The sequence below is a fragment of the Colias philodice genome, chromosome 26, assembly GCF_061535455.1.
Source record: "Colias philodice isolate Cphi_HAF_F1 chromosome 26, ilColPhil1 Martin Lab GWU primary, whole genome shotgun sequence".
In the NCBI taxonomy this organism is placed as follows: Eukaryota; Metazoa; Arthropoda; class Insecta; order Lepidoptera; family Pieridae; genus Colias; species Colias philodice.
This window is the reverse complement of record NC_143111.1, coordinates 7334003-7357616: the sequence shown is the minus strand read 5'-3', so window position 1 is coordinate 7357616 and position 23614 is coordinate 7334003. Positions and strand designations below refer to the sequence as shown.

At 32.1% G+C, this 23614-nt stretch overlaps 1 protein-coding gene across 1 annotated transcript; it reads right to left on the bottom strand.

Moving 5' to 3' along the window:
- Positions 1 to 1338: 1338 nt before the first annotated feature.
- Positions 1339 to 21850, bottom strand: trp (transient receptor potential). Its single transcript, XM_089711575.1, has 20 exons — positions 21693 to 21850; positions 19715 to 19859; positions 16233 to 16328; positions 15084 to 15226; positions 14436 to 14637; positions 12823 to 12996; positions 12286 to 12384; positions 12034 to 12169; positions 11550 to 11702; positions 10261 to 10406; positions 9197 to 9437; positions 6959 to 7085; positions 6055 to 6250; positions 5493 to 5657; positions 4894 to 5116; positions 4375 to 4537; positions 3514 to 3674; positions 2772 to 2939; positions 2469 to 2573; positions 1339 to 2254 (listed from the first exon to the last, which is right to left on the bottom strand). The coding sequence occupies exons 1-20, from the start codon at positions 21848 to 21850 to the stop codon at positions 1797 to 1799; spliced, it is 3459 nt and encodes a 1152-aa protein (XP_089567701.1). The 3' UTR covers positions 1339 to 1796.
- Between the last annotated feature and the right edge of the window lie 1764 nt (positions 21851 to 23614).

Here is a 23614-nt window from a genome sequence, read left to right as displayed (position 1 = left end):
TAAGTTATATTTCTTAATAAATTTAATTTTAAATTTAAGAATACATAGCTTTTGTTAAAGTAATTAGATGATATTGTTTCATTTTCCTATGTTGTGTACATGTAATTATTTTATTTAAGTATTGCAGTTTATTTTTAATCTCTCAATATAATATGCATATTATAATAAGCGATACCTACTGTAATATCTATCTAATAAACACTTTTACATATGTGGTTTTATTTTTTTCCTCAATCATACGACTTTAATTTTTAACTAAAGCATAGTGTAGAATGCGATTGGCACATGAATCTCTTCAATTGGTAGATTTTTTATGGACATATTTTGGATGTGTTACAAAATGAAGCATATTTAATGCATGCATCTGCATGGACTGAACCTTTGGTTAATGGCAATGCGTTATCCATTGAACCATGGTGTGAAAAAATTATAATGTAGGTAATAAGCCTTATCTCCTATGTGTGTACACAGATCGATACATTTTATTCTTCGTCTCCACCAAGAATCGAACCCAGGACCCCACGGTTATAATATAATATTATACTCACGCCTACAAAGTTATTTATCACGCATGAGTAGTTATTTCTTATTGATTATATTATTCGTCATTAAATACAATATTTAATTCTTAATAATTTCTCAGTTATTCATTTTATAACGTAGTTACTTATTTTATTATATGGAGAGGTTTATCCTCCTTGATACAACGTTTTTGTGGGTTCGACTCAGTCTGGCAGGACATGAATGGTTAATCAACTACTTGTAGGTACAGAAAATAGATCAGTGAAACACATGAATTTGTATAATAATATATCCATAACCCTAGGGATATGGGACTTCACTTTTTTTATTAAAAGTAAATGACAATAGAAAGCTATAGGTCTACAGTAATAGTAGTTATATAAGTCTGTAAATGAAATTTAGGCATGATGTTGGATGTAGACAGGTCGACAAAAAATCGGTCAGTGAGGGCAAGTTAAAGTCTCACATGCCAAGATTTGTTCTTAGGAACCATGTTATCGAACAGTTACTATGAAATGCGATGCTAAAATAAGTAAAATGAATTTCATATCCATTCATTTAGTTCAGTTGCTTTTCTAAATGGTTCACAGTTATTGTGTTATTGTGTTGATTGTACCGTGGCTCATTGATGATTTTCAAGTATAGTGTAGTTATTTGTAATAATTAATCAGTATAAAGTATGGGATAGGTGGCAGGAAAATAACTAGACAGTTTAATAAAATCAGCAAACATAAACAAGCTCTTTATTTCTAATAAATAACATTTCATAATCAACAAAAATATAAACTAGTTGTATAATCACTGAAAATATGGCAATTATTTTATTTATACGAAATTAAGTTAGATCTATTATTTTTATCACTAGTACAAATGCATTCAATAATGTTTGGTGAAGTAACATATAGCTTCGTGCAATCTTAGAATTTGTCTTTATTTTTTACTGTTTTTACTATTAAGGGTGCTAGCTAAACTATTCATATTACATTCTTGAGTATAATAATAGAAATCGGATTAAATGCTTAGTGTAAATAGTCTCGTGAATACCAAGTTACAATTGAAATAACATAATAAAATTATCGATTTAGACCATACAACGTTTAATAAATAGAACCAGTCACTAAAACGAGTATCAATCAAACTACAAACAAACAGTATATCATTGGGACATTCATATTGACTAAAACAAATGTACTGAATTGAAAAACGGCTTAATATAATTATTGCTATAACATTTATATCTCACTAATACGTCTATTCTAAAACAGTCACTTCACTTATAGCCAGCCGGAAACGATTTTTCCTGTGACTTTAGATTTTCCTTTATCTGTAACCATTTGTGGGCCGGGAGGGGGGGCCAGGGAGGAAGAAGGACTAGGTTTGGGTTTGGGAGGTTTTGGTTTAGGTTCTTTTGGTTTGGGTTTTTCAGTTTCCTTTGGATCTGTCGTTGTCGTACTATCAGGTTTTGTTGAACTGTGATCTGCTTCTAAAGTGGCGGCTGATAGAATTTGTTCGGGTTTTTCTGATTTGGAATGTACACTGGGGGTTGGTGTGATCGGTTTTTGCAGGTTTGAGTCCTCTTCTTTAGTTATGTAAAGGTTTTTGGTCGGTGACTCTGGTTCCTCTATCTGGATGATGTGCTCTTTTTGTTCGGGTTTGGTTTCTGTGGGTTTCGGTTCTTCTGGTTTCGGTTGTGGTGGTGATGGTTTCGGTTGGGACGGTCCTGATCCTGAACCTGGATGTAAAATAAACATTATTATTTTTTATTCAAAGTTTTTATACGATCGTTTGATTGTTGTTGTAACATTAGATTAAATTTTTGGGAATTATAAAACAAAAATGATAAAAATTTGTAGATGTTAAACTTTGTTATTTGCCCAATATCATATTATATAAAATCGATAGTAAAAAAATTTAAAAATATTTTTTGTAAAAAAAAAATTTGTTACCACTGCCTTTGTCTTCAATGTGAGCTTGGACTTTGATTTCGTTTTGTTTCAAACTTGGTTCATCTGATCCTTCTCGAGCTGGTGATTTGGGTTTAACTGGCGGGGCTGAAATAAATAAAAAATACATAACTTAAAATATTTTGATCTACACGATTAATTTATATTTAGAAATTAAAAACTTTAACGGATTTTCGCGATAAATAAATCGAGTTTAAAATGCGTTAAAATCTTTTATACAAATCTTTATTTAATAAATCTTTTATACATAATATTTTTATTATATTTTTTTGTCGTTATACTCACTTTTAGGTTTAACTTTACCAGACGCAGTTTCGTCTTCAATAGTGAAATCTTTTTCTGAAGTACCGGATTTCTCTCTTTCACTAAAATCGGACTTTATCTTGCTTCTCATGAATTTGGCATACGCAACTCTTGTTGTTGGAGTTACTTCTGATAGTTTCGGATTGAATTCTGTTAACAAAAAATAAGAGTAATATTTAGTTAAACGAAAAAAATAGAAACAACACATTGTTACAAATTGGATTATTTGTAAGAATTGCAACAGTTGTGTAATTCATCGTTATGAATTGATTATTATTGTACTTCTTACGTCATGTTTCTGTATTCGTAAGGGCGTATTCAGAAAGAAAGCTTGAAACTTATAAGCGCTTATAAGCGCTTATCGGCGCTTGTCAGCGCTGGTAGCCCGCGCAGGAAAATATACGAACATGACAAGCACTGATAAGCGCTTATAAGTTTCAAGCTTTCTTTCTGAATACGCCCTAAGGTTGCCTTCTATGCAATTTGTGTCTATTCTTATATTTCTGTACTTTTTTGGTATGTACAATATAGTTTTCATTCATATTTTTTAGGTCCTATCTCTTTCTAATAATGCTCATCTCACTCTAGTGATTGAAAACTTACACTTTAAAGTACTTTTAAAATTATTTTAGTTAGTGTTAATTGTTTAATATTGTCTAACACGACATTTAATTTTATTTTATTTAATTTATTAAATTAATATTGTCTATTATTTATCACTTACCCAACAATTTCTGTGGATCTATAGTCCTCTCTTTAACGTTATCAAGTATATGCGCTCTGAGTGATTGTCTGCTGCGTTTGGTTTCAGCTTCATTGGTGCTGCCGATCGGATCTCGACGAATAGTGTTGGTTCGAACCGCGGCGTTCCAGTCGCGTTTTTTACTTGAAATTGAAAAAAAATCAAGTTTTGACGTGACAACGTCTTATAATTCGATAGAGCCGGCTGCACGCACGAAAAAACATGACTCATGCAGCGTTACCTCGCTCTGAGGCGTTCCATGTAAGGCTTGAAGTGCAAGCGAGAGCGCGGAACGAGCGAAAAAGAAGCACAATCGGATGTTGTCACGTTCAACTATCGTCAGTAAACCAACTTTACAGACAACCAATTTTTTTTTTAATACTAAATTAAGTGTCAAAAAATTAATATAATTTTTACTTAAATCATACTTTAAGATAAATTGGAGCTACTTATGTACTGTATAAAATCTAAGGACTTAAAGAGTTTGTTAATTTAGGTAATATCAGCTTTCTTAAGTTACATATATTTTTATTATAAGTACCACAAATATTGGCGAGAGTGACAAGTTATTAAAATGGTAATTCAGCAAAAAAATTTAAGGGCAAAATCAGGCAGTTTCTGAATTGAGAATTGATTTTATTAAGGTTTGGGATAGCTTATATAATATGAGAAAATATTTAAGGAGAACTTAAGTATGATTTGAGACATATTTAACATAATATTTTGAAATGATATTATTTTCAATTATTTTCAATTATTATTGTCAAATACTCAATTCAGAAACCAGCCATATATTACCACACTGATCTAATTTATACCCAATGAAGGAAAAAGGTGACTTACTTTTCAGGGCTTCCTTTCCTAACAATAGCTTTAGCAATTTGACTGAACACATCCTTTGGTTTAGCTTCTCTCGAAATAACATCGTTTATTATACCCTCAACGATTCCGATCTGGAAGTCCTTTAGAATCCTTCGCTCCATCACTTTACCTTTCTTGCCAGATACTAGAAAAAAGTTAATAATAGTAAGTAATATTCTCTCATGAATGTAAAAAAAACTTGAATTACATTGCTGCTGCAGATCTTGATGAAATTACTATGCTTTTTAAAATGTTATCATTAACTTGGCCTGGCTTGTCTAGAGGAAAAAATAGCCTATGATACTAAGAGATGCAGCTCTGTGAAAGTAAAAATAACTTTGAAAATCGATTTAGTACTTTTTGAGTTTATACGTTACATACAAAAACTGTTTCCTCTTTATTAGTGCAGATGATATTTCCAAAAATGAAAGTGTCTCAATTTTTCATTATAATTATAAACATAAAAGACTTGAACAGAAAAAATATGGTCCTCAAACATACTAGTTGTCTCATTCATATTGATCCTCGGTGTCTTCATGCCATTATTAGCCAGTATATCAATAAGCTCAAATCGCAAAGTGGATATATCCTGTCTGATCTCCATAACGTCATCTTCAGTGACACCCACTTCGTCTCGGGCCCGCTGTTCCGCAGTAACGTAGCGACGGACTAACACACGCATCACTGCTTCGTGCTGGAGACGCGCTTTTTCGCGTGATTTGTTCTGGAATGGTTTTTTTAAGCTCATAAATCATTGTATGAAACCCAATTATTTAGATAAAAGTATAACAACTCGTCAGTTATATCTACGTAGTGTTAACTGTTGAAATAATAGTACATTATAAATCAATATTAGTTTATTTAGAGTGCATAAATCCATTTTTTTCTAAATTGCAATTAAATACTTTCAAAATCAGTAAGAAATAAATATAATTGAATCATGACATATATGACAATAGTGTTATTCTTGGTGTTATTAAATAAAAGCTACTAGGAATTTATCACTATTGAGACTGAAATCAAACTCAAAGAAGACAGAAAAAAACAATTTTAACAATAACAACTAAAAAACATTCATCACTAAAACAAAAAATACTAACAATAATCGAACCCCGGTCCCGATCGCTGCAAATGCGGTTGATCCACCCAGACACGTGTTTGGGAGTGGGGATAATATTGAATGGTGGTGGGACAGTATCACCATCTTCGAAATACGACATCCAAAGGTTACTGCGGGCGAACTTCCACTCGATGTCTGATCTTTCCTGGATAATGGAATAAAAAATATTGTAAAGATAGCTGAAATAATTAAGAAATTATAGTAAATTATCATGATGTATTATTATTAATTAATAATATGATACCTATAGCATTTTAAATTAAGCTTAAAAATAAAAACATGGATCCGAATCACTACCGCTATTTTTTATATTTTCCAAATTGAGTACAACGAATTGTTTACATGTTCAAGTTGATCCAAGTTACTAAAAACATGATTTTTTGTATATATTTTTTTAAGTGAAATATAAAAAATAGACGCAAGATATAATAATAATAATTGGCCTCCAAAGTTTTAATTGCTTTTCCAATTTTATCTGAGTTAATAATTCCATATTTGAGAATCAAATCCTTAAAAATAAACGAAATGCAAAAGCAACTTACCGAAATAATCTGATAAGAATTCGACATCATAGCGATCAACATATTCAACAAGACGATAATATTAATAACGGAGTACGATCCAAATGTAAGCAATGCCCAGAAACGAGTGAAGCTCTTGATGCCGGTTAATTCGAAACAAGTCAAGTCCACGAGACCGAAGGACGCCCAGAATAGAGATTGGGATGTTTCGAATAAGCTATAAAGGAAATTATAATAAAATTATTAGAATTAGAATATTTTGAAGTTAAAGAAAAACATTAAGAAACTGATTAGGATAGTGTAAATAAAAACAATGTAAATTACATAAATAAACATATCAAAACTGATGAGAATAGTTTTGAAACTGATTAGAATGGTGTGTGTAAATTGCAAAGATTGCTACTATTTTAAATTGAAGAGAAACATTTAGAAACTGCTTAAAATAGTGTAGGTGTAAATAAAAAGATTACTGTAATAACAGATACCTATTGTAAACTAGCAGCCCACCATAGCTTTGTTAGGGTACATATATTATAAAGTCAATAATCATGTTCATATGGTGAAAAAATTTTGAAATCGGTCCAGTAGTGTCTGACATTAACGCAGTAAAAAAACGAATTTCACCATTATATTATTAGTAAAGATCTAAGATAGATGGAGATTTGCAGGAATTTAAAAAATCTTAAATGTGTTTTAATATGGATTTTTTTTAATATTTCAAATAATCAACAGCTAGCAAAATGTATAAATGAAAGAAGTGTTTTTATAAAAAAATATCTAATATTTGTAAAAATCTGTTACTACAGGACAAAGCAGAGCTTAGTAACAATAACTTGAATAATTTTAAATCGAAACGAGGTTTGAGACATTTTTATTTGTAAGACTGTATTCAGATAGCTACTAAATATGTATAATCTAATCTTACTTCGCATAACGTCTCCATATCGTACACGCTCGTTCCTGGTTGTCGAAATCCGGTAAATCCCCGTTCGGAAGATGGTAACATTTATTCTTTTCCAATTCTGCATAGTACCACATTAGTTGATTCAGACCTAGGGAGAGGTTTTAATTTTCAAATATATGATTTTTAGTTATTTTTATGCAATTTTTAAATGCATCTTAATGGTCTCTTTTGTTGTAATGGTAGAGAAGATGTATTCGAATCTTAAAGTAGTGTTTATCTTGATACTTATAAGTATCAAGATAGTATCTATAATTTTAGCGTCTAAACGTTAAAAATCAGCTAGGTTTTTTTAGAATTCATTTTTTATATACTTATTACTTACTATTAAAAAACATGTACCTATAGGTAACTAATAGAGTAAAATAAAATAAGAATAGCAATACAATTGCAGCTATATTATATTAATTTTTTAAATATTCTTCAATACGTATTCTCCTTTTAAAAGTTGGTTAATTCACGTTATACAGGTGAACTGTATCTTACGACTGATTTTCGTAGTAAAATGTCTCCTACATACTAAAAGACACATTAATCAATTCGATGTAAGCGATATAAACAATTTATGGACCATTGTATGAGCATAAATTGTTTGTTATACCTAGCCATTATTTAATGTTTGCGAGATTAATGCTCTGTTACACGTATAGACTAAGAATTGAATTGAAATGAATCATAAATGTGTGCAATGCATAGTAACAAATAATTCGATAATGCATTTGTATAACTCACAAATTGTTTTTTTAATTTTGTAATATGATAAGATTCCTATTGACTTATCTAAGTCCTAAAACTGAGACAAGTTTTAGGTACTCGTAAGTACCTAGATAATATTATACAGTATAGTTTCTAACGAAAGCTAAGCCGAGATAGCTTTCGTCTTTACGTTATAGCCGTTTCTACTACCTATAGAACAAGTATAGAGCACGTTATATTCACTTTTAAGATACATTTGGAAATTAATAAAAGCAATAGAATAAAGTGTTAACATATTGAAATCAAACGATTGTTTAAAAAACAAGTAAATAAACGGTTATTATTACACTTATGCAGCAAAAAAAATAAACATTATTTCTTACTCTTACCAGCTATTTAACAAATAAACAAAAATAGATACCACATCCAAACGCGAACAGCACCAACATATAGGTACACGAAGAAGAACTTCATGATATCCAGTATCATCCTCCCTAGGGACACTTGTAGCGGCCCCAAATGGGGGTTGATGGAGAAAATGTGCATCAGTTTTAGGAACGAGAAGATATTCCGTGGGTCCTAGCCGCTTTTTTAGTAGCACTAAGGGAGGTGTAGTGTGTTGGTTGTGACAAAATACCTACCACATCCAAACGCGAACAGCACCAACATGTACACGAAGAAGAACTTCATGATATCCAGGATCATCCTCCCTAGGGACACTTGTAGCGGCCCCAAATGGGGGTTGATGGAGAAGATGTGCACCAGTTTTAGGAACGAGAAGATATTCCGCGGGTCCTTGCCGCTTTTGTAGTAGCACTAACGTGCTGGCCACGGACAATTCGCTATAGCGAAAATTCGCGCGGCGCGACTGGCGGCGCGTCTTGCGAATGAATCAAATGTATGGAAATGTACTGGGCATGCCACGCGCAGCGGCGACCAGCGAGACGACCGGCGAATTTCCCCGAGCGAATCGCGCGGCACGACTAGCGATCGAAACAAATGTATGAGTTATTACGGCGCAGGCCACGGAGTCGAGCGGCAGACGCGGCGACTACTCCCGGAGCGAACTTAATTTAAAATAGTTTGTTTTTTTTCGCGAAAATGGAGACGGAAGCTTTTATTGCAGAAATTCTAGCTAGACCAGCTATTTGGAAGTCTAGCCACCCGCAACATAATTTTTCATCATGCCTATATTTTTCATATTTTTGGTGGAATTCTCCGTCTGTAACACGATTTCTATTTAATTCGTGTACTCCACTATATCTTCCAAACATTAAATCTTGAGCAAAAAAGCTGCTACTCTCCAAACAATGTCGAGCTAACTTTGATAAAGCCATCTCGTCTCCTCGTCTACACTGGTCGCGGCGGCGAACGCAACTGCCCGTGGCATGCTTACCGCGCCGCGCGAATTGCCGCGCCGCCCGTCGCGCCGTCGGTCGCGCCGCCGGTGTCCGTGGCCATGGTGTAAGGGAGGTGTAGTGTGTTGGTTGTGACAAAAATACTTACCACATCCAAACGCGAAGAGCACCAACATATACACGAAGAAGAACTTCATGATATCCAGGATCATTCTCCCCAGGGACACTTGTAGCGGCCCCAGATGGGGGTTAATGGAGAAAATGTGCACCAGTTTTAGGAACGAGAAGATCATGCCAGCGGCAAACGCGCCTTCGGAGAGAAGCATTGGGTCGAACGAGTCCCAGCGCTCGCGGGGGTACCAAGGGTCCTTGCCGCTTTTGTAGTCGCGCTATTTTATAAAATAAATAAATATTTTATAAATTTTCTTATTATCTATATAAGAATTTATTTAAAATTATATATGTTTATCAGCCATCTGGTTTCCATAACACAAGCGACTTATTTATTTTATAAATATTTCAGGATAATTTTCACACACGGCATGATCTGATCCCATACTAAGCTTTCGCTTGTGTTTTGGAAACCAGATGGCTGATAAACGTACATATATAATTTTAAATAAATACTTATATTATATTATTATATTATATTAACACCCAGACGCAGAGCAAACATCTATGTTCATCACACAAATATTTGCCCCGGGTGGGAATGGAACCCGCGGCCTCTGGCTTGGAAGGCAGGGCCACTACCAACCAAGCCAACCGGTCAGTCAAATATGTCTTGATGTTGGTTTCCAGGACGAAAACTTTGATATTATTCATTAAATGGCATTTAATGCTTTATAAATATATATTTTTAAATAATTGAAAATAAAATAATTCGATCACGAGGCGGGATTCGAATCCGCGTCTTACGTGGCCCGCGGAATTTAAAAAAAATCTATTCTATAAAAATGTATAACAATTTTTTGTGTAATAGTGACGTCATGCTCTCAATGTTGATATGAATACTTTGACGATAGTTTTAGACACAAAATAAAATACATTAATAATTCAAGTTCCATAAATCTAGGCAATAATATGAGAGTGAGTTATTGAGTGCAAGTATTTTTAAAGCTTAACCGACTAAATTGAAATAAAAATACGATAAAATAAAACAATTCTCACAATCTTTATTTAAAAATATATCCCAAATCAAGACAACCTTACCTGTACAATGTACCACGAGGAAAACCGTAGGCAGATCCAAGCTATGTAAAACATGTTAGTGATGAAATCCACCATGTTCCAAAGGTCGCTGATGTACTCCATCAGACCTCCAGACCACAGTGACCGGATCTCACCCCATATTAAACCTAGGAGTAGGAGTTTTTAATGTGATTATGTAGGCATAGATAAAATATCTTAATCTTAATATATATAAATCTCGTGTCACAATGTTTGTCCTCAATGGACTCCTAAACCACTTAACCAATTATAATAAAATTCGCACACCATGTGCAGTTCGATCCAACTTGAGAGATAGGATAGTTTATACATGTAGGTACCACGGGCGAAGCCGGGGCGGACCGCTAGTAATACTATAACTATTATCTATAGCCTATAGGTTAGATATTAATATAATATAAGTAATTTTATTTTATGTGCAAAATGCATGTTCGATAATGCATGCCGTTCATGGGTTCAAATTAACAATGACACAAGTAGTTTTTGTATTCATGACATATTTTACCTATAATAATATTTATTTTAATTCAACTATTACCTGTTAAAATGTGGATGATTGTAACTTCTGCATGCTACGTCGAATATGTAAAATAAAGCTTTTTTCTCGTTTTATATGTATAAATCAGATTAATTTATAACTATCTACTAGATTTCTATATTATGTTCACAATCGACATAGTTGTTGCAATAATTTGCTTACCTAATATATTACGCTGTGAACTGCAAAAATCTAACTTCCAGCTATAGAAAATATCAAGATTTTCGTATGAATGATTAATTAAAAATCGTATATGACTGAAAAGTAATGTCATTAACTCAATATACGCTCAAAGAAACGAAATGTGAAAAGCACAGCGAATATTTAATTTTTGTGTGGGAAATATTGCTCTGTGAATAAAATTGGTTTTGTAAATTAGTTTAATAATTGACTATGAAACTATGAAAATGAAATAATTATTTGCAAGTAAGTATTAATAATAATAATTAAGAATCAAAATAATCAATTTATCTCATACATATTAATTTTTAATTGAGTATTTTAATATCTAATTAAGAAGCATAGACAAACTAACGGGATAGTTTTTAGCATTTTATAGATTCTTATTCAGTTTAAAACTGATCTCCTAAACTACTTTATGTCACTAAAAAATACTATACTTAAACGCGAATATAAATATTGATAAAACTAATTTCAAATTAGTGTAAACACGTATAATTTATAGATCCGCAATAAAAATATAAATTATGCATGCCAATAAATTCAAATTTACTTGCTATGTAGACGATGACGCAAAATTCTATAAGTCCAGGCAGCGATCCCCGTTCATGCGCTTTCCAGTATTCCACTAACTCTTGCAACCAGGATATTCCAGAATATTCCAAAACAATGAATTCTGCTCTTTGAGACGCCAGTGATAGTAATGCTGTAATTAAATACAACTTGTATTTTTAACTACATCTGTATTTTCGAATTGGCGCGCAATCGTTTGCTCCGTCGAAGGCGGTTTGAATTTGGAATAAGCTTTGGATTCTTTTTAATTTTTATTTTTTTTGCTGAGTGCCAGTTCATTCCATATGATTTAAAAATGTAATTGCATATTTTTTAGACTGGCAATAATAGATAGATATAAAGATTTAAAAAAATTTGAATTGAAGTTATTGAATTTAATTTTTTTTTGTTCAATTTGCAACCAACTTTTTAATACATTTTGTATATTGTGGTTTGCCAGTTAATTACAAATATATTATACTTACATAAGAATAACATGTATGAGGAGCTGTGACAGATGAATTTGACGAAGGGTTTTTTCATAAATCTACCATATTCAGAATCGGGGGCCATCATGTAAATCGAACAATATATGGGGAACATAGCACCGAGTTTTGCAACCTAAAATAAAAATAAAATCATACATTATTGAAAAATTGTGGTTTTGTTGTATCTATTAAAATTGTATCTTAAAAAAGTTTTCATAATATTCTTCTTATTTTTCAAAGGAATATTACCTGAACACATTGACCGACGATGTTTTTCCGTTTGAAACCAGGCAGACCTTCATACCAGATAGCGCCGAGTAATTGTTGTACGTTAGGATGTGCCACAAACTATAACAAATCAGGATTTATAATCAAGTTAATAATATTGTGAATAAAAAAAGAGCCGTAATTAATAAGGAATGAAACATTTTTATTGCTATTGAAATAAACGTGAATATGTAGGTTATAAATTCAAACTTAGGTTATTTATGGAAGTTTAATAATATATATCAGAATTATTTTTAGTGTAGATAAATGCAAGTTTTAAATCAATTCTATTTCTCACAAATTTTACATTGCATCCGGAAATTTAATTAAATAAAAAAAACACGCTTAAATTTATGAAATGATTGTAATTTTACCGATACTTGATAAGTGAACTAAGTATGAATTAAATCTGTCCGATTAAAGTGGGTCCAAATCGGGTCTACGTCAGTAACATACAATTTATAAGATTCTTAACTTATTTTTGTCATCTTTTTTTAAACTCACCATTTTTGGACTTACCATTTTTTGCTTATACTTAATTGCCAGTTTCAACCGTCCCAGGGTTTGTCGCTCGCCCGGCTCCCAACAGTCCTGCTCCCACGGGTTGTAGTTGAGCATGATCTCTAGCTCATGGGATGTTCTCGTGTGGTCCAGGAGGGATGTTGCGAACTCTTGTACTTGTTGTCTTAGAGCCTGGGTATAGATGTAATACCGCAGATAATAAAATATACTATGCTGTAATAATACTATAGTAGTACATATGTGGGCAAAGGACGTGATGCATGCAATGATTTTCCGTTAGATGTTGTTCATTTAAACTTGAAACTGGCCGCTCGCTCGTACCGGCATCATATCGAAATAATATATAGTATGTGACTCAAGAAAATTTTAACTTTCTGCTCGAGAGAGAATTATTGAAGTCAGTCTTGTAGATAATTTTTGTATACAAACAAATAGACATAATATTATATATATAAAAAAAACATCATGTTTATTTTAGATAATAATATGAAGAGATTTATCGTGAATTTCGGATTTTGATGGTTGAAAGGAAAGTTCAAAATTTTACAAGCTTAAAAGTAGCTTCGTTCATTTTCGCCCTTGGTATCTTCGATTAACTAAAATTAAAGTAAAATTTTGTGTGCAGGCAAAATATTACAGATTGGGATAACGAACCTTTAACATTTAAATATAAAGTTCCTAGCACATAAATTTGAATAAAATTTGAATGCACACAACTAAACTGTATGTTACATTATAACAGGAAAAACATTTGAGAACGAACATTTTCAGATACAGGAAGAATTCCAATTCCACTTTTTAACACGACAAAAACCTTCACTGGTGAATCTAGCTTTATCTTTGTATTTGTATTTGTTGTCTGTATATCTTTGTGTTATAAAAACTCAATTTGGTTGGGAAATGTATTTCCGTAATATTTTGTTTATTCTCACATACTTCAGATATAAAGACGATGTTTGACCTACATTTAAAACTAAAGCACCTATTTCAAAGAAATTCTGTTTATATGAAGTGTGAATACGTAATTCGATCCCTGAAACCTTAAAAACGTCGCACTTACAATATCTCAATATCAATAACATAACAAAGTATAAAGTACATCAGTCAACCACGAAAACAATTCGATTATATTTATTTATACTAATAAAAAAAAACCTTTGAATTAACCTACAAACCTTCAACCTATTTTACCTACTCCACGGATATAGTAAAAATGCCAGTTTGCGTAAAAATGTTCCTAATCTGGCTTCTGGGGTCAGACTTTAGCGTATCTAAGTAGTTGTTGCATATAAACTTAATACAGAATACAGATTTTTGTGATTATGATTGTCTAATAGATTTTTTTTTAATTTTTGAAAGAGATCATTTTCTTTCCGAATTGCTTTACTTGTACAATGTAACATGAAAATTCAAAGTCTTTTTTAAATAAATAAATGCTGTTTAGTGGTCTATCTGGGAGCACGGCAGTGCCATCTTTTTCTCGAAGCAATTCGCAAATTTTGACCGTCTATCTAGAATCTAGATAGAGGTTATTATAGGTTGTATAGCACAGATTAGATAGATACTAGTATCTAATCTGTGCTATACAACCTATTAGGTGTGATTGATACCTTATACTCCACGCGGAACTCCGTCTCCATCCGGCTCAAGCTGTTCAGTTCCCACGACAACTGGAAGGCCGTGAGCACCGGGTCGGCGGAGGAGAGCGCGATGAGGGAGGGCGAGCTGAGCGCGCGGTACGAGTTGATGCGGGCCTGCGAGTGCCGCAAGGAGTCCTCTTGAGATGATTTCACACACTCGTCGCAGCCGCATCTATGTGGACAGGCTTTAGTATTGCAGGAGGCTTTTAGGAATGTGAGAGTTTCGTAGCCTGACCCAAAATTTACGGACGTATTGAATTGAATAGAAAACGCAGTTGTGAAATTAACCTATATATTTTTATGATTCAATATTAAATAACAAAACGCTATAGCTCAATGTAATTTTTATTGATTTAAAAACTAACACCAGAGGATTGTCAGTATCGTTTTATTTTTTCGGAAAATATGATTAATGTTTCTCAAAAATGCATTTTCTTATAGCTATACTTTTAAAGGTTGGTTAGACAGTATTAAGGAATTGCATTTTATTAGAATTATTATATAATTTAAAAATTATTTTTTTCTAGGAACAATACATTTATATTACTCCATAGCTTTCTGTCCTATAAATCGCGCCTAGAAGCCCCTAACTAGGAATAATTGGAGTCCTGTACCTACTTGACGTCGTGAGGCACGGGCAGCGTGGCGCCCCTGTCCAGCAGCAGCTTCAGGATCTCGTAGTGGTTCCTGTGCGCAGCCAGGATCAGCGGCGTTATGTCTGACGTGAAGGTCGCTGATGAGGGGTCTACTGATTCCCAACTCTGGAGGATTTACGTTCAGTTTTTAATCGGATAAAGTAAAATAATATAGTCTACAGTTGTATATTTTATATATTTGAGCGGCCATCCCATATCACAGTTTCAGATAGCCTTTTAAAATAATACCAGAATAAAAAAGAAGTGTGGCATTCGGGGACTGCCGCTGTAAAGCTATTGCGTAGCATGCCTTCAAGCCACACCTCCTCCGTGCCCGTCGGAGTGGGGAGCGTGAGATTTTTTTCGTTACGGAATTTCTGGATTCGGTCCCCGCGCTCAAGGCCCGCGATAGAAGCTATGCAATAGCTTAAAAAAAATCGTTATTCAATGTGTGATTGTATCATAGATACAACTTACATAGTAAAAGAATTAAACAGAAATTTAATAAGAGAACATTAGGTACTATTTTTATGAATAGCTGCACACTTTACTCAACCGGGTTGATTTTTTGTTTCGTAAGTATTTAAAAAATTTAATGGTTACTACTTTAAATACTACAATAGGAGAACAAAGTAAGAAAAAGCTGTAACTTATTATCCATAATTGTATTTCAAATAGTAACTTTAAAGTTCTAGCCATAAAATTACCGATAAAAGTTTTATTCTTAATTTATGAACATTCTATGAACTACCGTAAGTATAAAAGTAAGGCAAATCATACTGGCAGGCAATATTTATGATAAATATTCTTATCTAATTATCTATTCTTATGAATGTCCTGAGTGAATTTTAAAAATAGGTGTTGTTGGTATTTAAATTCTCACATTTATAAGTAAAAAAATATAACTTTATTATACGGAAAGATATACTTAGGTCTTAGATAGATAATATGGAAGTAACGTAAATATTTTCCCAGTTGTAGAAATAACATAGAGGCGAAACTGTAGTCTAGTAGTTTATTTAGAAAAGTATTTCTCAATTTTCAGCAAGTCTGAAACTCAAACCATCAAAAAGGTCCAAAAGGTTTGAGAAATTTCCAGTTTCAGAAGATTTCACAAATAAAGTTTGCTTACATAGGGTTCTCCAGCAACGTGATGCTCCTCCTCCCACTGCAGCAGCATCTCCACAGCCTCCACGTATTCTTCTTTGATGGCATGAAGTAGTGCATCCTGAACAAATAATTATTCTGGTTAATAGTTTTATTTCTATGGAAGAGCAAGTATAGTAATAAGAGGAATAAACACTAGCAACACGGATGTTGTAGGTGCTTTGCCAGCTTTTTGAAAGCATTAAATTTGGCTCTTCTTGAAGGCTCCAATGTCGTCATAGTTTGTTAATGCCATTTTCTTCTATTAAAACTATTTTGATAAGTTTAGTTTGAGTTGAATGTTACAAACAAAGTAACGATTTCTATACGTAATTCAAATGTTATGGCAATGTGAAATTTACTATTTATGTAGGTAACTAAAAACAATTCCATATAAAATTAAAATCCTTCACCGTAGAGTTAAATTGTACTTAAAAAGTTATTAATCATACTCATATAAAATCAAATACACATTAATTCAATTAATTACTACCGTCTACATGTATTGTATTTTAATAAACAGTAATTTAAGGGACTAGACAGTCCCGTGTTCACATTACAATTCCCATTATCCTTGTGGCGTGACCACAGCTACAATTACTAATTAACTAAGTGTTGATTTCTGCATTCGACTGGACCTAGTAGGGTCAACAACGATAGCGAAAAGTTCGGTTTTTAAGACGAAAAAATATTAATAGGAATAATTTTCTAGGTACATAAATGTAATTAACATAAATTGCTTCATTTATGCGATAAAAAGTGATAACTAAAAATTTATTTTAACAGTGTTTTCTGAAAACGAGCAAGACATAATATATCATCAATAGGTATCTCATTGCTAATATCCTTCATAATCACTTTATATTGAAAGGATATTTACTGAAAGAAAATTACATATATATGTATTTAGGTATATATTTTAGCAGCTATAATAAAGTTGGTACCTACAGAGTCATTGAACTTTGTATTATATTTAAATACAATGTTGACGTTGCAGACTCTACACGGAGTCGTAAATGCAAAGCATATTGCATTTTAATTCTTCAGAGAATACAAGCATTTCCTTATATATTTAAAAGCAACATGATAGAGATATTAAATTAATTTCAAGTATGTTAAAAACGAACGTTTTATAGCTCTTCTGAAGCGAACTTTAATCTTCCATTGTTTAGAATACCTATATTAAAAATTAGTAGTTTTGCTTTTCAAAGAAGTTAGTAAGAAACCGAATAACGATTTGACAAGATATTTTGGATATTTAGTACTTGATTATAATATTTATATTAAGGTCAATGTTGATTAAGGAAAATTCATAATACGTGACAAGTCTCACATCGACTTGAAGTAGGAACTTTTTCATTGAACCATACCTTACTATCAATTTTTACACCCGAACTAGGTATTGTATCATTGATCATGCACTATTTTGACATCCATACTTTTTGACATCCATATTATAAATGCGAAAGTAACTCTGTCTGTCTGTCTGTTACTCAATCACGCCTGAACTACTGAACCAATTTGTATGAAATTTTGTATAGAGATATTTTGATACCCGAGAAAGGACATAGGATAGGTTTTATCCCGGAAATCCTACGGGAACGGGTTTTTCTTTGAAAACGCGGGCGAAGCCGCGGACGGAAAGCTAGTATTCTATAAATATACGTCACAAGTTTCCTTACTGCATGTATCTGTATATTGTGTATACGTCCTTAGAAAACATCGGTCAAACTAATTACAATTAACTATAGGTAGTAACTTAAAACTCGAGATATCTAGTACATGATGCACTAACGTTTTTATTGGTGCCTGGAGCATCTAATAATTGTGTTAAGGTGTGCTGCACAGTCCTAACGTTATTTTCTCAATATTTTACTCTCACGTAAAATTGTTGAGGCTAATTTTCATTTTTCCAGATGAGCTAATCATGTTATTAGTGCTTAGCTAAGGTGCGTTTTATAATTTAATATGTGGAGGGATGTGAAATAATGATGTAACATGAGGAGGATGCAATCTAAAAATAGGTTAATAACGTTGGGTAATTCTATTTTTGATAGGTAAAGGATATTTTTTACGGTGCATAGTGGATGCATTTAACTGCATTCACTAATAAAGTGTATTTGAATTTCAATCAGGATAATTTCGGCAGTAAATATAGTAATTGATTAGGTAGAATGCTAACACCGTATTTTATTCAATTAATTAAAACAACAACTTAAATAAAAACGACGATATAAAAAAGACTATCTACTACATAATAATATTAAATATATTATATCTCATATTAAAAAGGTACTTCCAAATACAATATCGGACTAAAGTCTTCAATATCATTTAGCTGTAACATTATATAACATTACAATCAATTTGGATATAGCCGATAATCGATCTAATTTACTTTGTTTTGCATTTAATCCAGACGGCCTTGAGGTTTAACGACATTTTATACTGCTTCTCTACTGTCAATTACTTAAAACATGTGGACAAAATGGCTAATCTATTTTTATGTTTACATTAGTTATAGGTACCTACTACAATTTCATGTGTTCTTCCGTATTCAACGTTAAGAATAAATTGATGACATATTTTGCTATGATTTATTATTTAACCATCCAATTAGTAATATGGATGGTAATGATTATAAATTGTTTCAGTGAAATTTGTAACACTGAAGTTTTTTTTTCGTATTTTATATTATCATATGAATAATGGCAAATCAATCAACAATCAAACCTATTTTGACTATGCGTTTGCCTGTTTGTGTTTATAAGATAATTTGTTCTAAAATATATTAAGTGGCGATCAGAAATTCATCATCTCTGAGTCTACAAATAAGTTTTTTTTTAAGTTGATTGTTGATAGCAATTTTCACATGCAATTCTCAGGCTAACCACTATTGACTATACCAAGGAGGTTTAGATAAAGGGCAGGATACATCTATAGAAAAATAGTTTTGTCTCTAAGTAGCCATATTTCAATATTTTTGAGCACACCGGGCCATACAAATCTTATTTGCGTCTATTGAGATTCGGAGTTTGAATATAAAGATGTCATTTATGAAAATATACATTCTACTGAAAACTATACACTTGTGATTTCCCCCAGGAATACGTATTGAAAGTCCTTATTTTATTGTTTCACATTTTCATCGAAAACGTTCAGATCGAATAGATTATTGTTTATAAAAATTTTAACTGGGAATATTAATTCTTAGAGAGGTGTTTAATCTGTGTTTCCGATGTTTAAAAAAATATAATTTTCATTTTAATTTATTAAAAAACTCATCCGATAAGTTTTCTATTTTATAACTAGCAAAGGCGTAATTGATCATATTAATAAAGCATTTAAAAAATATATATTTACTTAAACGTAATTTTTTTACAAGACAGTTTGGTGCAATAACTATTAGTAGGTTTAGGTATATAACGTATTATTTATATAATCTAGTAATCTATTAATTTACGTTACCTTAACTTTGATGCCAGCTTCGAGAAAGAGTCGTATAAGTTCAATGTTTTCATTTTCTATAGCGGCGATAAGAGCTGACCGGTTGAGAGGGTCCACGCAGTTGATGTCGAGCACGTCTGGCTTCGATGCATATTGGTCTATTAGCCTGGAACATTTTGATATTATTTTCATGCTTAGGTATCTATGTGCGAAGATTGATGTCAAGTATATCTGTTACATGAAAAAAGTTATCAATGTCGACACCATAGAGATCTAGAGAGATGCCAATCGCTTGCGCTGAGTACGAAACCTGGTGTCTCATTACAAATTTACGCACACAACTGCAGTAAACAAAATCAAAACGTTGTGTGCGTGTCATCACACAAAAATATGAGAGCGACTATTCGTTCGCACACTAGATTGTGTGACGTACGGATACAGCACGACTACAGCTTGTTCTTTTTTTGGGCATATTGCTGCGACACCGGCCCCGCCCCCTAACCATATCTCCCTTTAGTTTCTGTGATCTGTGGTCGACACTAAATATCTATTAAATTTAAGGATATTAAAATATACAATAGGTATGTTAACATGAGCTTTGGTAGATTGTTGATCTACATGTTCAATGTTTATCTTGAGAAGAGACGACATATAAAATTTTAAACACTGAAAGATAACATTATAACAATAAAGATGTGTGCGTGTACACACGTAAGAAGTGAAACTTCTTTATGACCTTATTTTTCAAAAAATAATTTACTATATGCAACTTTACAGAAATACGTCGTCGAATCACGCGTGGTAGAGATAAGAAAAAGATGGCGTACCGGAAAAAAGTCACGCGTAACGAAAAAATGTTACACTCAATTTTTTTCCAACCCCGATAAAGAAGTTTCACTTCCAAAATCGTTTCATTTATTATATCTTACAGTTTTAACAGCTTACAGTTAATGGCAGTTGTTATTTTAATTGGGTTATAAACGCTTTTAAACAACGCAATTTTGCTTCAATATTTATCCCATTATGTTTTTTAAAAATAAGTAATCCAAGAAATATCCTTTACTTTCAAAATATTTAGGTCGTTCTTTTAGAAAGTACGCAAATGATACGCAGTTTTATAATGCGCAAATGGAGTGTTTTTTATTGTGTATCTAATATTGATATCTAGTTATGTGTAAGTATTGAAATCCGTTTTATTTGTAGAAAAATATTAGTCATAGTCAAAGATTTTAAAAGGATACAATGAAAACGATTCAAAGTTAACAATTTCACGCAGTCGATAATCATTGATCAATTCCTAATTTTCTATGTATACGAACAGCAGCGAGCGTTATTTCGTAGCGCTTTGTAAAAAATAATTTTAATAAAATGTATATGTATCAAAGTAACCTAATTCATTTAATCCAAAGTCAATCAAATCGTACACATATATCCGGATAAACTCAGCATTACCTAGTAATAACCGTGACATATAAACGAACGCGACAAGCGCACACGTGCAAACAAACGAGATTATGTTTATAGTGATTCTTTCGACGATCCCAACTTTATAATATAGTTTTATTTCAAATATTTCGTGGTTTCTGATTGAATTGGAGTTTGTATTAAATAAATAAACAGTTCAATACATCTGTGACTTTGGAGGTTTTTGTGATTAATTTCGATACTTAGAAATAATATTCCAAAAGAATAGGAGGCTTCAAAACCGTGCTTTGTAGGTTGTCATAAATCTAACATAATATTATAATATAATTCGTAACATTTGATAATCTACTTATCTCTTAACAAAAAAAAAACAAATGTTTTATACCTCGTCTGCAAATGTACATATTTTAATGGAACTAGGTTCTTACGCGATAATTCTAGGTATTCGTTACTATTTAGCATTGTCCTACAAACGTTCCTACAACAATAACTTCCATATAGATATCTCTAGACAATTCAAACTTCTTTCTAGAACATTCGAGAACATTCGAGAACCTTCGAGAACTTTCCTTACCGTTTAACAGTCGCGTAGTCACCTCGATCAGCGTTCAGGAGGAAGGTCTTCTCCTCCCTCGTGAGTGGGCGCTCGTACACATTCCGAAGGTCGTTCTGGCTGTTCAGCAGAGCCTCCTGCGAGCTGCCGAGCAGCTCCTCCTTCGAGCCGCGGTTCATTTTGTTCTGGAAGATGTGCTTAGTTAAGTGTGAAGTTAGACGATAACTCGTATATTAGATTCAAAATTAAGACTAGAGCAAACGTAACATCATCATAGTCAACAGAAATATGGTCATATTTTAAATGTGTCGTAAATCCATCTGTCTATTACAAACAAATACAAGATGCTGTCTGGAGAATATTTACGTAGACCTTTTAATTGTTTAAACAGTTTTTTGTCTGTAAGGGACTATGTAATATGGTATCCTTTTGAACAAATTTTATTTTGCAATTGAGATTACGAGTAGGTACCTAACAGAAAGATTGAGTGATACCTACTATAATGTAATTTTAACTCAAACTAGTGTAAAATGGACGCAAATTGTATGTTAATTTTATTTGAATTGCTTCCGATTATATTATGATATTATTCATATTATGCTAACATAGTTCAATCAGTAAGTGCATAAATTAATATATTATATTTTACGCCCAAATAAAATTATGAATCTGGAATTTATATTTGTCGACGCATAATTCGTATTTGCATCTCCATTTTATTTCATTCATTTATTTATTTATACTTTGTATACCTACAGAGGTAAGAAATACAAAATTAAAATGGTTTCGTATACAATAATATTTTTGAGTTATTGACAAAAGCATATCACACGAGAGGGAGTCACATCAAATACGTATACAAACCATATAATTTTTAACATGTATTAGAATTTCACAAACAAGTTAGTCCAATAATTTATTATAATAATTTTATAAAGAAATGTGGGCACAATACGAAGGGTGAATCATTACTGCGAAAGGTGTTATTTTGATGTCAATTGTGACAAGTAGGGACAGAATGGTATGTAAATAAGTGTTTTATACAAGCAAAATGTCCTGACTTTTCTCTTAGTATTGTATTTTTATAAACTAGGTACTAGATGTGTCATAATTTTTGTAGAAATAAATTGAAATAATCGTAAGCTTAATTACTATTAATGTGTAAATCTTTTTTAGTTTTTGTGAAAAATTAATAGACTCAATTTAAATAGTGGACAAAATAAATACGCAGTTTAGACTCAAACAAAACTATATCTATGATTTATTCTTCTTGTTCATACCATCATATACATTTTTATTTACTAAAAGTAAAATTTTATGTATCTTATAAGTTATGTCTCAGTACTTTTAGTGAAATAAACTATATGTATAAACGAGCACATCTCGAAGAATATATCAGAATAAGCAAGGTTTACCTCAATATTTTCCAATTTTGTTTCTACCTACATTGTAACAGTCGTTTCTGATGCCTTATGGTCAGTAATTAACCGACTTCAAAAAAAAGGAGGAGGTTATCAATTCGGCCGGTATGTTTTTTTTTTTTTTATGTATGTACACCGATTACTCCGTGGTTTCTGAACCGATTTACGTGATTCTTTCTTTGTTCGATGCGGGATGGTGTCGAATTGGTCCCATAAAAATTTTATTCGGATAGGCCCAGTAGTTTTTATTTTATGAGCATTTTTGTCTGTATTTGTAAATGTTGCAAGTGCAAGTTTGAAGTCGGTTGTTTTTAACGCAGTTATTGACTTGTTTAATATATTATAAGTAAAAATTATGGAACCTAAGAATTGATAGTAGTTATGAAGAAAGTTTATCGAAATTATTATTTTATTTTCTTTCTTAAGTTATAAAATGTACCTAATGAGTTATTTAACACTAAATAAAAAAATTAAAACTGAATGTTATAATATCTATACATACTATACATATAATAAATCTGT

Bases quoted from the DNA above. Each gene is read 5' to 3' on its own strand.
- trp (XM_089711575.1), bottom strand. From the start codon at position 21,850: ATGAACCGCGGCTCGAAGGAGGAGCTGCTCGGCAGCTCGCAGGAGGCT. The intron at 12,170-12,285 runs GTAATATTCCTT...TTTTTATTTTAG, and splicing joins TCGTCGGTCAATGTGTTCAG to GTTGCAAAACTCGGTGCTAT. The intron at 2,574-2,771 runs GTGAGTATAACG...TATTTATTTCAG, and splicing joins TGGTAAAGTTAAACCTAAAA to CCCCGCCAGTTAAACCCAAA.